General features: G+C 37.9%; 1 protein-coding gene and 1 long non-coding RNA gene across 2 annotated transcripts; both read left to right on the forward strand.

Moving 5' to 3' along the window:
* Positions 1-2,842: 2,842 nt before the first annotated feature.
* On the forward strand, positions 2,843-9,352 carry LOC127867878 (zinc finger protein 728-like). The gene is made up of 2 exons (XM_052409387.1): positions 2,843-2,947; positions 5,324-9,352. Exons 1-2 carry the CDS (start codon positions 2,867-2,869, stop codon positions 6,779-6,781), a joined length of 1,539 nt encoding a protein of 512 aa, XP_052265347.1. The 5' UTR covers positions 2,843-2,866; the 3' UTR covers positions 6,782-9,352.
* Positions 9,353-13,837: 4,485 nt separating this feature from the next.
* On the forward strand, positions 13,838-15,772 carry LOC127867896 (uncharacterized). Its single transcript, XR_008043787.1, has 2 exons — positions 13,838-14,834; positions 14,996-15,772. It is a non-coding gene; the product is annotated as an uncharacterized LOC127867896 (long non-coding RNA).

A 15,772-nucleotide genomic window follows, 5' to 3' on the forward strand; every position in this document is an offset into this window, starting at 1 on the left:
TTTCTAATGCTCGCGTGCTTTCAGTTTCGGACGTTTGAACATCGCCCCCGCCCCCTTTTAAGAACGCTCGTATGTCAGACATTTTTCAAACGAAATTCAGACTGGTTTAAATCTGGTTTAAAACCGTACTTCGCGCTTAAATAATTCTTTAAAAGTCAATACTAACAGTGACTGCAGTCGCATGGTTCCCTGTCAACATGTACGCGCAAAGCTTACACCAAAAAGCCAATATTTACTCGGGACACAAGTCTCGCATAACAACGCGCACCTGCTGTATAAAATTTACAATTTCCGGTTCATTCGCATTCTACTTTCGGAATAGATATGCTTTTAGAAAATGATTTTATTAAATGAAAAATAGTCTTACTGGTCAGAAAATTCATTTTTTAACATTAGCTTTTTTTCACTCGTCCTGTAGGACGAGAGCTTTAGGGAAATTCACTCGTCCTTTCAAGATTTCACTCGTCAATACGAGCGGACGAGTGGAATTTTTGTCCCCTGTTGTTAAAATCTGTGTTAGGATTGAATTAAGGTCATCTAAGGTCAAAAACTAAGTCACTGGGTCAAATTAAAAAACAACTTTTGTAGAAGTAGAGGTCACAGTTTTCCTCCAAACTAATTAAATTTAATTAATTAAATTTGGCCAGAATGTTAATCTTGATTACATCTGGGTTGGCATTGTATTTGGGTCATCTGTGGTCAAAAACTAGGTCACTAGGTCAAATCATAGAAAAACCTTGTGTAGACAATAGAGGTCATAGTCTTCATCTGGTCTTAATGAAGTATGGTAAGAATGTTTATCTTGATAATATCTGATTTTGGATCGTATATGGGTCATCTGGGGTCAAAAATTAGGTCACCGGGCCAATTCTAGTAAAACCTTGTGTAGATGAAAGAGGTCACAGTTTTCATCACGTCTTAATGACATTTTGTCAGAATTTATTAATGAAATCTTCCTTGGGATTGTATATGGGTCTGATAGAATTTAAGTTGATGCAGCAAGGTTAGTCAGGTGAGCGATTCAGGGCCATCATGGTCCTCTTGTTTGTGTTCAGATCCACTTGACATCAAAAGTATCAAAGCTATTGCTTTCAAACTTCAAATACTTTCTTACTATCATGAGGGTACTGTACGTGGCAAGTTGAATTTGACCTTGACCTTGGAATGACCTTGACTCTCAAAGTCAATAAATAAATTTTGCTTAAATTGCCATAACTTCTTTATTTATGATAGATTTCATTCATACTTCGACAAAACAACACTTACCTGACATACCAAAATGGACTCCACCCAAACCATCCCCCAGGCTCCACCCCAGAATCCCCCCAAAGTTCTTCATATTTTGCATGAAACTTGATACATGGATAGATGGCAATATGGAGATTATGCACGTCATTTCATTTTGTTCCTACGTCAAGAATTCTAGTTGCTCTGGCAAAAAGCGTGGGGATAACAAGAGATTGTCAAGCAATATTGTCCCCTACCGCTGAAACTCCACCATATATGTCAGTAATTTTTTTGTGGTTATCTCCGCTGTCCGTCCATCCGTCCTGGCCACTATCCCATCCTACACTATAAGCACTAGAACCTTGAAACTTACACACATGGTAGCTATAAGCATAATGTAGACCCTGCACTATTTGGAATTTTGATCTGACCCCTGGGTCAAAAGTTAAAGGGTTGGGGTGGAGCCAGGTCAGCGATTTTCACTCATTTTTTTATGTTGTTTTACAATAACTTCTTCATTTCTACACCCATTTACTTCAAATTGATACTGAACATCTCTTATGACAATAAGGTCAATCTCAACTATGCATGGCCCCATTACCAACCCTGAGGCGCCCGGCCCACATAGAACACGCCCACCCAAAATTGCCTTTTACTATTAATTCTTCATTTCTACACCAACTTACTTCAAATTGATCCTGAGCATATCTTATGACAATACGGTCAATCTCAATTGTGTGTGGCCCCGTTATCAACCCTGGGGCGCCCCTTGGTGAAACATTCGGCGAGTGGATACGCGTCGGCCTCTGCAGCGCCATTTCTAGTTTTTCTAATTTTTGAAAGATCATCTAATAAATGACCTCACCCCCACATTATACCCCCCTCTCCACCCCACCCCACCCCCACCCAAAAAGAATTATAAAAAACCAAACAATAATCTTCATTATCCCCCGCCATTGGCGGAGGGATAGTGTTTTGGCGTTGTCCGTCCATCCGTCCGCCCGTCTTTCCGTCCGTCCGGCACTTTTGTGTCTGGAGCCATATCTTGGAAGTGCTTTGGCGGATAAAATTTAAACTTGGTATGAGTATATATATATATATGGATAATAGGATGATGCACGCCAAATGGCATTGTACACCATCTGTTAATAACAGAGTCATGGCCCTTTGTATCTTGAAAATATGTTTTTCTGAGTGTCAAATATAACACTTGTGTCCAGAAACATATTGGCGGGGGATATCAATTCAACGAATTTGCTTGTTTATTTTGTTTTTTGAAGGACTGTCCAACCATCCCACCCAAGCTATTGCTATCAAACTTGAAATATAATCTTATTAGTTTGTTTTATGTCTTTACAAATGTTCAATACATTGTGGAAAATATACCTGAACTCAGAATCGTCTATAAAGTAAAACTTCTTTAAAACATAAGCTATCAATATGTTTCAATTATGGTCCTCTTCCACTTAGAATATGACTATATAACTTTGACCTTATTGACTATGAACAATTTCCCCATGATGGCTTACGTTATACTGTCAAGCACTCGAATAGTCGAGCGCACTGTCTTCTGACAGCTCTTGTTATGAATAACTTGTACATATTCTCAGAGCTACAGCAGAGGAACTGCCGGTTTGGTATGGAGATGACTACGCAAGAGAACTTTGCCTTGTCAGACACAAGAACTTGCTCTTCAGACCTAAATATATCAATGGAGAAGGTTTGATGTCTGTTTTGACCAGTTATCATGACCTTTAACAAATGATTGTTCGCTCTTTAAAGGGGCACGTTTTGTTGTTCTTCATTTTTGTTTTTTGCTCATATTAATCATTATAAGTGGTGTTCACATATTTGCTCATCTGGTTTTTCAATTTATGTTATTTATTTGCATAATTTTTATTATCTAAAGTATTCATTTACAATGCAAAGTATAACAGGTTATCTACATTGTAAATCTGTAAGTTTTAATTGATATGAAAGTTTTCTTTTCTGTGTTGTGTACTTTCAGTCAAGTGTTTTAAAGGGACTTGTTCACAAGTTTGTGAGATGACGATTTTAAAAATAAGTGTCATATATCAGAGTTTTTATGCCCCCTTTTGAAGAAAAGGGGGTATATAGTTTTCGCACTGTCCGTCTGTCTGTCTGTCACACTTTCGTGTCCGCTCTCTATTTCAAATACTTTTCATCCGATCTTTACCAAACTTGGTCAGAAGTTGTATCTAGACAAAATTTAGGTGGAGTTCGAATATGGGTCATGCCGGGTCAAAAACTAGGTCACTGGGTCACTTAGTGCATTTCAAGGATTTAGCATTGTAAAATGCTCATAACTTCTATCAAATCGTTGGCTATAACTTTTGCAGTATTGAAGATAGAAACTTGATATATGGCATGCATGTGCATCTCATGAAGCTGCACATTTTGAGTGGTGGAAGTTCGAGGTCAAGGTCATCCTTCAAGGTCAAAGGTCAAAAAAAATAATTTCAAAGCGGCGTTCTCATGAAGCTGCACATTTGAGTGGTGGAAGTTCAAGGTCAAGGTCATCCTTCAAGGTCAAAGGTCAAAAATAAAATTAAAATTCAAAGCGGCGTTCTCATGAAGCTGCACATTTTGAGTGGTGGTAGTTCAAGTTCAAGGTCATCCTTCAAGGTCAAAGGTAAAAAAACAACAAAAAAACTAATTTTTATTTCAAAGCGGCGCAATAGAGGGCATTGTGTTTCTGACGAACACATCTCTTGTTTTTGGCTGATTTTATAGCCAAAATTTGGCTATGTTCCCAATCCAAAAAAGTGTACTTTTTTCCCAAAATGTGGCAAAAAATTCCCAATTAAAAAAAAAAAAGTTTTTAATGTGTATTTTATCTCAATTTTAATTCAATTACATCTAACAAAGTATTTTATGATTTTGTTCTTTTAATTTGAATAATTATAAAGAGTTATATCAAATTTAGTATTTCCCTAATCAGTGGATTTTTTGTGTGCAAAAAAAAGGCTAATTAATTTTATTTTTCCAATTTCATGAAAATGACGATAAAATTCCCAATTCCAAAGCCATGGGATATCTTACCAAAAAGTGGAAAAAAAAACTGTATATTCAAAAAGAATGTATGCATTATGTTAAACAGGATGCAGAATCAACAGGGTTGTCTGGGGGTTAACCATGGGCTTTACAGAATGAAAACACACTCTTTTTTTTAATATCTTAAGTAATTGAAATAGATTTGCAAAAATCTTTTGTGCATAAAAGACCGTTGCAGTTCATGCAGCTATCTTTAGGTATAAGAATTAATACGTCTAAAATCTGTTTTAAAATTTCATGAATTTTTAACAAGAACAAAAGCTTATTATGCGACAGTCTTTTATGCACTAGTTGAAATTCTTAAGAAAAATAGTTGTAAAAAGTTATTTGAAAAAATAACACTTACTGGTGTTTTTACATCCATTTACGTTTAATATGGAACCCAAAAAGTCATGTGATCCTGCATTCTGTAAGACAACCAAAATAAATTAGCAACGCTCTGTGAAAAGGGGGTTAAATCTGTGTGCGTAAAGTGCAGTCCCAGATAAGCCTGTGCAGTCCGCACAGAAGAGAAGAAGAAGAAGAAGCTAAGAAGAGACTTTTCTTGAAACGAAAAGTTTGAAAGCGAACAGTGTTGCCCCTGATAAGCCTGTGCGGACTGAACAGGCTAATCTGGGACAGCACTTTACGCACATGCATTAAACCCCCTTTTTACAAAGCACGGCCCATTTAGTTTTGTAGGCTCACAATCATGAAAGGCTCATTTGTTGCGAGTTTGCTTTTGCTTCCAGAGGTCCTGGGGTAGATTCCCCGAGAAGGCATTTTTTATTTTACCTTTTTTGTTGTTAGTATATTGAGTTAAGACTATAAAAAACACATTCTAGATTTGTTAGTAAACATGTATAATGACATTTAAAAAAAAATCTTTGAACAAGCCCCTTTAATATCATAAGTTTTATATTGTGAATAGAAACAAAACATAAATAAGGGGTTCAAATTTCATACATACTCCGGCAATGATTTTTATTATTTTTATCTTTATATTAAAATGTGAAAAGCATGTTAATAATTTCTTTTTCAGAAATGTTCCAATGATTGTTCTGCAAGACAGTACAATTGTGAGGTGTGTGGTTATGCATGTAACGAGAATAGTTCCTTGAAGAAACACATGCTGATACATACTGGAGAAAGACCGTACAAGTGTGAGGTGTGTGGTTATGCATGTAAGGCGAGTGGTACCTTGAAAATACACATGAAGATTCATAATGGAGAGAGACAGTACAAGTGTGAGATATGTGGTTGTGCATTTAACTATTATGGTAACTTAAAACAACACATGGGAATACATACAGGAAAAAGACCGTACAAGTGTGAGGTGTGTGGTTATGCATGTAACGAGATTGGTATCTTGAAGAAACACATGATGATACATCCAGAGAAACTGAAATGTGATTTGTGTGGTTATGCATGTATCCGTAGTAGAGACTTGAAGATACACATGAGGATACATACAGGACAAAGACCATACAAGTGTGAGGAATGTGGTTATGCATGTATCCATAGTGGTAACTTGAAGACACACATGAGGATACATACAGGAGAAAGAGCGTACAAGTGTAAGGTGTGTGGTGAAGCATTTAACCAGACTGGTATCTTAAAAAAACACATGAGGATACATAGAGAGAGACTGCACATGTGTGAGGTGTGTGGTTATGCATGTATTTGTAGTAGTAGCTTGAAGAAACACATAATGATACATACAGGAGAAAGACTTTACAATTGTGAGGTGTGTGGTTATGCATGTAAGGCGAGTGGTACCTTGAAGATACACATGAGGATACATACAGGAGAGAAACCATACAAGTGTGAGGTGTGTGGTTATGCATTTAACCAGAATAGTAAATTGAAACAACACATGAGTATACATACTGATACAGGAGAAAGACCGTACAAGTGTGAGGTGTGTGGTAATGCATTTAACACGAATAGTACCTTGAAACAACACATGAAGATACATACAGGAGAGAGACCTTACAAGTGTGAGGTGTGTGGTTATGCATTTAACCAGAATAGTAATTTGAAACAACACATGAGTATACATACAGGAGAAAGACGGTACACGTGTGAGGTGTGTGGTTATGCATGTAACAAGAGTGATACCTTGAAACAACACTTGAAGATACATACAGGAGAAAGACAGTACAAGTGTGAGATATGTGGTTTTGCATTTACCCATTGTGGTAACTTGAAAAGACACATGAGTATACATACAGGAGAAAGACAGTACACGTGTGAGGTGTGTGGTTATGCATGTAACAAGAGTGATACCTTGAATCAACACTTGAAGATACATACAGGAGAAAGACAGTACAAGTGTGAGATATGTGGTTTTGCATTTATCCATTGTGGTAACTTGAAAAGACACATGAGTATACATACAGGAGAAAGACAGTACAAGTGTGAGATATGTGGTTTTGCATTTAACCTTAATGGTAACTTGAAAAGACACATGAAGATACATACAGGAGAGAGACGGTAAAAGACTGTACAAGTGAGATGTGTGTAACTGTGGTAAAGCATTTAACTGGAGTGGCTTTTCATGGTAAATTGTTCAATCAGTTTGTTTGAGTATTAATTTAAGCTCATTTGAATTTAAACTATTTTATATCACAAAATGCACATGGTGAGCTTTTGTGATCGCTGTTTTCTGTAATGTGTTGTTTATTGTCCGCCGCAAACATTTACCTTGTTAACACTCTACAGGCAACATCTGTTTTCCGAAAGTCTTGAAACTTGCTCTGATGATAAATTACAATGATATCATAGGGGAGTAAGTTTGTAACTGGGTCATTAGTTCTTATGATATTTTGGGGGAGTTTGTAACTGGGTCATTAGTTACAATGATATCTTGGCAGAGTTTGTAACTTGGTCATTAGTGCATATGATATCTTGGCAGAGTTTGTAACTGGGTCATTAGTGCAAATGATATCTTGGTAGAGTGTGTAACTCGGTAACTCGATCATTAATTATAATGATATCTTGGTGGAGTTTGTAACTGGGTCATTAGTTCCAATGATATCTATGCAGAGTTTGTAACTGGGTCATTAGTTTTAATGATATCTTGGTGGAGTTTGTAACTGGGTCATTCAGTGATTTTTTTTGCTCAAATTTACAGCGGCTGCTTCCCAATCGCAGAAATACACGTTTTTCCCCAAAAATCTGACCAAAATTTCCCAAAAAACGCCCAACTTTTTTTTTAGAAATAAGTCTCATATAACTTAATTATGATTTCTTAAATCTAGGTCTCAACTTTATTTTTTAAACATCTTACAAAATATATAACTTGAATTTAGTCATTTTTGTCCATAAATCATTCCCAAACTTGCCACTTTTATTGATTAAAAAAATCCCAATTTGACCAGACTCCTTTTCTAGGAAACTCCCTGAACATGCACTTAAAATCAATATCACTTCTGTTACTTATAATCCTATTTATAATGCTTAATTTTTCCCAATTTCGTGGTTTATCCCGCTATTTTTCCCAATTTCACGGTTTATCGCGCTAATTTTCCCAATTCAAATGGCACAGGCTGTAACAAATTAAAGCAAAAAAAATCACTGTCATTAGTTCCAATGATATCTTGGCGGTGTTTGTAACTGCATCATTAGTTCCAATGATATCTTGGAGGAGTTTATAACTGGATCAATGGTTCAAATGATATATTGGCGGTGTTTGTAAGTGGGTCATTTGTTCTTATGATATCTTTGCGTAGTATGTAACTGGGTCATAAAGGGTCAAAAACAAAAGTCATTAGATCAAATTGAAGAAAAAGCTTGCTTATGCTCTCACTCTTGAAGTCACATTTATAGGCAAATCATCATGTCTGAGATCCAAAATGGCTCCTTTTCATTTAAAAAACATGGCCGCCAAGGGGCAGCGCAGTTTTTGTTACATTGCTGTAGATATACCTTGTTTAACTTGAGAAATCACATTTTTAGTACACGTACACATCTGAATGAAGCTTGTTCAGAATATTTGCTCCGGTGATGTCTTGCGGAGCTTGAAAATGGTTCTGGTCTGTTGAAAAACATGGCCGCAAGGTGTTGGGGTTGATTCCCCAATATGGCAGCTATATACAATTTCAGAATCGATAAATTTCGTGACTGCCGCCATATTTGCTATCACGTGACCTGCTGCCATTGAATAATCTGGTAGACTACATTTTTCAAAAATCTCACAATAAACAAAAATTGGAGGCATTAATGAGTTATATGTCACATCTTTGAACAATAAATGTTAGATTTCTAATATATGTGACCATACAACAATATTCAGTGACAATATGTTTAAGGCCGAAATAGCTGGGGGTTTAAGTACTCCTTTCAGTTATGCCTTGGCTTAAAACACAATTTTTTTTAATGTAATTATTGGACTATAAGTTTCAAGCTTTACGTTTTATCAGCATCTAAAGTCTAAAGTAAACTTCGTGATTTTTAGCGTTTATAGTTCCGGGGATATTATTAAGCGAAACTTTGAGAGATTTATTTCCGAGGTACACAATATAATTGAAAATCAGATGTCTGCCTTTGTGTAAAATTTCTGTATGAAAACTAATTACGGAGATACACAGTCACACATTAAGAATATTTATAAGATTCAATAAGATTTTATTAGATTCAGACTTTGTTTCATGTATAATACATACCTTTTTTTCGTAACATTTATTATTTCGTTATGAATATCACTTATTTAAGTCTCAATGTTAAAGGCAATTCATAAATCTATAACTGGAATAATGTTTTTGACTTAAATTGGTCCCAAAATATTTATAAGCGAACTCAGTATGTATTTGGGTATATGCTCACTTTTTCACTCAAAAGTATCTGGTTGAGTCAAAACTTCAGTGTTTTTTAATTAATTATTTAAATTATTTTAATTATTTAAAATTCGCTTTCAAGCTAAAACAAAAACTGTACTGATTAATTGCTTATTATGTTTTATTGATAAAATATAAATTTACAATTAAAGTGTAAAGATGTCACATACATGTATATGGAGCCTTAAGTCAATATAAATAGTTCCAATAATTCGATACATTCCATAAACTGTTTATTTTCATTTTTAGCTCATCTATTTTTTGAAAAAAAATTATGAGCTATTGTCATCACCTTGGCGTCGGCGTCGGCGTCGGCGTCCGGTTAAGTTTTGCGTTTAGGTCCACTTTTCTCAGAAAGTATCAATGCTATTGCATTCAAACTTGGTACACTTACTTACTATCATGAGGGGACTGGGCAGGCAAAGTTAGATAACTCTAGCGTGCATTTTGACTGAATTATGTGCCCTTTTTATACTTAGAAAATTGAAAATTTTGGTTAAGTTTTGCGTTTAGGTCCACTTTTTTCAGAAAGTATCAATGCTATTGCATTCAAACTTGGTACACTTACTTACTATCATGAGGGGACTGGGCACGCAAAGTTAGATAACTCTGGCGTGCATTTTGACAGAATTTTGTGCCCTTTTTATACTTAGAAAATTGAAAATTTTGGTTAAGTTTTGTGTTAAGGTCCATTTTATTCCTTAAGTATCAAAGCTATTGCTTTCATACTTGCAACACTTACTAACTACCGTAAGGGGACTGTGCAGGCAAAGTTATGTAACTCTGACTGGCATTTGGACGGAATTATGGGCCCTTTATACTTAGAAAATTGAAAGTTTGGTTAAGTTTTGTGTTTTGGTCCACTTTACCCCTAAAGTATCATAGATATTGCTATCATACTTGGAACACTCGCAAACTATCATAAGGGTACAGTAAAAGGACAAGTTGCATAACTCTGGATGTCATTTTTACGGAATTATGGCCCTTTTTTGACTTAGTAACTTTGAATATATGGTTAAATTTTGTGTTTCGATCCACTTTACTTCTTAAGTATCAAGGCTATTGCTTTCAAACTTCAAATACTTTCATGCTATCATGAGGTTACTGTACCTGGCAAGTTGAATTTTACCTTGACCTTTGAATGACCTTGACTCTCAAGGTCAAATTATTAAATTTCACTAAAATTGCCATAACTTCTTTATTTATGATTAGATTTGATTGATATTTTGACAAAACTACTCTTACCTGACATACCACAATAGACTCCACCCAAACCATCGCCCGTGCCCCCCCCCCCCCCCCCCACAACCCCCCCCCCCCCCCCCTATTTTTTTTTTTTTTTTTTTTTTTTTTTTTTTAAGATCATCTCACAAATGACCACCACACCCTCACACTATACCCCCCCCCCACCCCCTCCCCAATTTTATTTTAAACGGTTAAAAAACAAAACTATTTATTTTGATTATTTTATGTTTGAAATACCGTCCAACCATCGCACCCAAGAATCCCCCCCCCCCCCCCACCCCCCCTCCCCCCACCCGAATCCCCCCCCCCCCCTATTTTTTTTTTTTTTTTTTAAGATCATCTCACAAATTACCACCACACCCTCACACTATACCCCCCCCCCACCTCACCCCCCCCCCCATTTTTAACCAGGTTTTCCGAAGGAAAAAACTGGTTATTAGATTGGCGAATGCGGGCGGGCTGGCTGGCTGGCGGGCTGGCTGGCGGGCTGGCGGAATAAGCTTGTCCGGGCCATAACTATGTTGTTCATTGTCAGAATTTAAAATCATTTGGCACATTTGTTCATCATCATTGGACGGTGTGTCGCGCGAAATAATTACGTCGATATCTCCAAGATCAAGGTCACACTTTGAGTTCAAAGGTCAAAAATGGCCATAAATTAGCTTGTCCGAGCCATAACTATGTCGTTCATCGTCAGATTTTAAAATCATTTGGCACATTTGTTCACCATCATTGGACGGTGTGTCGCGCGAAATAATTACGTCGATATCTCCAAGGTCAAGGTCACACTTTGAGTTCAAAGGTCAAAAATGGCCATAAATGAGCTTGTCCTGGCCATAACTATGTCATTCATTGTGAGATTTTAAAATCATTTGGCACATTTGTTCACCATCATGGGACGGTGTGTCCCACGAAAGAATCACATCAATATCTCCAATGTCAAGGTCGCCACGACTAAAAATAGATTTAAAAAAAAAAAAAAAAACTTACAAAGGGGGTTAATTTTTTTTGGTCATTTCAAAAGTTCAGTTTGAGTTTTCTCCCTTTATCAGATTTTTTTTTCACAATGAAAACCTGGTTTTGTGACAATTTTGTCCCTTGTTTTTTATGAAACGGTTAAAAAACACAAATATTTATTTTTATTATTTTATGTTTGAAATACCGTCCAACCATCGCACCCAAGAATCCCCCCCCCCCCCCCACCCCCCCACCCCCCCCACCCCCCCCCCCCCCCGCCGATTTTTTTTTTCCTTTTTTTCGCATTTTTGGAAGAAAATGTAATAAATGTCCACACCCCCACACAATGCACCGCTCTTCACTCCACCCCTCCCTCCTTTGTGATTGAAAATGAGAGTCCCTTCACCTTTAAAAAGAAAATAGATGAGCGGTCTGCACCCGCAAGGCGGTGCTCTTGTCAATTTCAGATTTAGATTCAGAAGTCGAACAAAATAAGTGATGTTTTTCTTTGTTAATTACAAATTGTTTATTTAAGACAGATAAATGGTCTTGAAAAACATCTGCGATCGAGGCGCGAAAGATTCCCTCAGTGTTAAAAGTGTTAATTGGTATGTCTGTGACACCACATTCTTCACATGCGTAGATGCCGTTATTAAGATACATGTAAGATACCATGCGTCGCCTTCAAATAACATGTTAAATGACAATGAAGGCCTTATTCATGCGGAGTTTTATGACTCTTAAAAAATGCAGATGAACATTGTTTCTATTAATCAACAAATACCAGTACTGATAAAAAAATATATGTATTTAAAAAATACTTACTATTATGTGATGATTAAATCGATAAGAGGAACTAGATAAATCTTCAAATATATTGAATATAATCGCTTCAATTCCGTTAATTGTTCAGGTACCAATACAAAAATATAGGTCCCCATATGGTTATTCAATAATGGCGGCGCATGCGATTATTCAGGGGCGGTAATTCAGGAGTTTTAAATTTTTGGGATTGTCTATAGTAGGAACGTGTTTACTATGTGGAAGTCTTATTTTAAGTAAAATATTCTAAGTTCATGAAGCTTGGTCAGAATTTTTTTATGCCCCCATTTCGAAGAAAAGGGGGTATATAGTTTTTGCACTGTCCGTCGGTCGGTCGGTTGGTCGGTCGGTCGGTAACACTTCATGTCCGCTCTCTAATTCAAATAGTTTTCATCCGATCTTTACCAAACTTGGTCAGAAGTTGTATCCAGACAATATCTGGGTCAAGTTCGAATATGGGTCATGCCGGGTCAAAAACTAGGTCACGGGGTCACTTAGTGCATTTCAAGGATTTAGCATGGTGTCCGCTCTCTAATTGAAGTAGTTTTCATCTGATCGTTACTAAACTTGGTCAGAAGTTGTATCAAGACATCATCTAGGTCAAGTTCGAATATGGGTCATGCCATGTTAAAAACTAGGTCACTGGGTCACTTAGTGCATTTCAAGGATTTAGCATGGTGTCCGCTCTCTAATTGAAGTAGTTTTCATTTGATCTTTACTAAACTTGGTAAGAAGTTGTATCAAGACAATATCTAGGTCAAGTTCGAATATGGGTCATGCCAGGTCAAAAACTAGGTCACGGGGTCACTTAGTGCATTTCAAGGATTAAGCATGTTGTCCGCTCTCTAGTTTATGTGGCTTTCTGATTTATTTTGATATTCTAAGACATTTTTATGCCCTCAAAGGAGGGCATATAGTGATCGGACTGTCCGTTAGTCTGTCCGTCCGTCTGTCCTTCACACTTTGCGTTTAGATTTCGAAAAATGCTCATAACTTCTATGTCGCTTCTGATAGCAATTTCATATTTGGCATGCATGTGTATATGGACAAGGTCTTTCCATACGCACACAAATTTTGACCCCTGTGACCTTGACCTTTAACTTAGGGTCCGTGTTTAGGTTCGAAATCTGCGTTTAGGATTTTAAAAAAAGCTAATAACTTCTACCAAGCGTTTACACAGTTATACTTTTATGTAGTGACAAAGTTACAGTTGGGGGCATCCGTGTCCTGTGGACACATTTCTTGTTTAGAATAATATCTCAGCTAAGTTCGAAAATGGTTCTGGTGTATATATCTCAAAGGTCAAGGTCACACTTGGAGTTCAAAGGTCAAATGCTTGTCAGGGCCATAACTTTGTCATTTATTGTGAGATTTTAAAATCATTTGGCAAATTTGTTCACCATCATTGGACGGTGTGTCGCGCGAAAGAATTACGTCGATATCTCCAACGTCAAAGTCACACATTGAGTTCAACGATCATAAATGAGCTTTTCCAGGCCATAACTTTGTCATTTATTGTGAGATTATAAAATCATTTGGCAAATTTGTTCACCTTCATTGGACGGTGTGTCGCGCGAAAGAATTACGTCGATATCTCCAATGTCAGAGTTCAACGATCATAAATGAGCTTGTCCAGGCCATAACTATGTCATAGATTGTAAGATTTTAAAATCATTTGGCACATTATACACCATTATTGGACGGTGTGTTGCACGAAAAAATTACGTCGATATCTCCAAGGTCAAGGTCACACTTAAAGTTTAAAGGTAAAAAATGGCCATAAATGAGCTTGTCCGGGCCATAACTATGTTGTTCATTGTGAGATTTTAAAATCATATGACTAAACTGGGCCTGTGAGAAGGCTTGTCTGGAGCTATGCTGGCCACACATAGCTTAACTTTAGCTGACAGGGTAGCTCCTGACTAAACTGGGCCTGTGAGAAGGCTTGTCTGGAGCTACGCTGGCCACACATAGCTTAACTTTAGCTGACAGGGTAGCTACTGACTAAACTGGGCCTATGAGAAGGCTTGTCTGGAGCTAGGCCGACCACATATAGCTTACCTTTAGCTGACAGTGTAGCTCCTGACTAAACTGAGCCTATGAGAAGGCTTGTATGGAGCTACGCTGGCCACACATAGCTTAACTTTAGCTTACAGGGTAGCTCCTGACTAAACTGGGCCTGTGAGAAGGCTTGTCTGGAGCTACGCTGGCCACACATAGCTTAACTTTAGCTGACAGGGTAGCTACTGACTAAACTGGGCCTGTGAGAAGGCTTGTCTGGAGCTACGCTGGCCACACATAGCTTAACTTTAGCTGACAGGGTAGCTCCTGACTAAACTGGGCCTGTGAGAAGGCTTGTCTGGAGCTACGCTGGCCACACATAGCTTAACTTTAGCTGACAGTGTAGCTCCTGTCTAAACTGGGCCTGTGAGAAGGCTTGTCTGGAGCTACGCTGGTCACACATAGCTTAACTTAAGCTGACAGGGTAGCTCCTGACTAAACTGGGCCTGTGAGAAGGCTAGTCATGGTAGCTCCTGACTAAACTGGGCCTATGAGAAGGCTTGTCTGGAGCTACGCTGGCCACACATAGCTTAACTTTAGCTGACAGGGTAGCTACTGACTAAACTGGGCCTGTGAGAAGGCTTGTCTGGAGCTACGCTGGCCACACATAGCTTAACTTTAGCTGACAGGGTAGCTCGACTAAACTGGGCCTGTGAGAAGGCTTGTCTGGAGCTACGCTGGCCACACATAGCTTAACTTTGATGACAGGGTAGCTCCTGACTTAACTGGGCCTGTGAGAAGGCTTGTCTGGAGCTACGCTGGCCACACATAGCTTCACTTCAGCTGACAAGGTAGCTCCTGACTTAACTGGGCCTGTGAGAAGGCTTGTCAGGGTAGCTCCTGACTAAACTGGGCCTATGAGAAGGCTTGTCTGGAGCTACGCTGGCCACACATAGCTTAACTTTAGCTGACAGGGTAGCTCCTGACTAAACTGGGCCTATGAGAAGGCTTGTCATGGTAGCTCCTGACTAAACTGGGCCTGTGAGAAGGCTTGTCAGGGTAGCTCCTGACTAAACTGGGCCTATGAGAAGGCTTGTATGGAGCTACGCTGGCCACACATAGCTTAACTTTAGCTGACAGGGTAGCTCCTGACTAAACTGGGCCTATGAGAAGGCTTGTCATGGTAGCTCCTGACTAAACTGGGCCTATGTGAAGGCTTTTCCTGAGCTACGCTGGCCACACATAGCTTAACTTTAGCTGACAGGGTAGCTACTGACTAAACTGGGCCTATGAGAAGGCTTGTCTGGAGCCTATGAGAAGGCTTGTCTGGAGTTACGCTGGCCACATGTAGCTTAAGACCCGTTTTCTCATGACGCCGCTCATTTTATTTAGAAAATGCGTCCAATTAGCTGTAAATGTCATCTACTACGTGCTTTTAGTGTTGCACATGTGTTAGAAGTGTTATAAAAATGTTCATGTTCTGACTGTTAGTAAGAAATGTTATCATATTGAACTAGGTAAATGTTTTATTATTAGAATCATGTTTATAAATGTGTTTTTTTCATATGCTGTATATTCCTAAAAATGAAATATGTTCTAAAAGCTTAGTAAAACCATTTATTGGTTAA

Source organism: Dreissena polymorpha, chromosome 2 (assembly GCF_020536995.1).
Source record: "Dreissena polymorpha isolate Duluth1 chromosome 2, UMN_Dpol_1.0, whole genome shotgun sequence".
NCBI lineage: Eukaryota > Metazoa > Mollusca > Bivalvia > Myida > Dreissenidae > Dreissena > Dreissena polymorpha.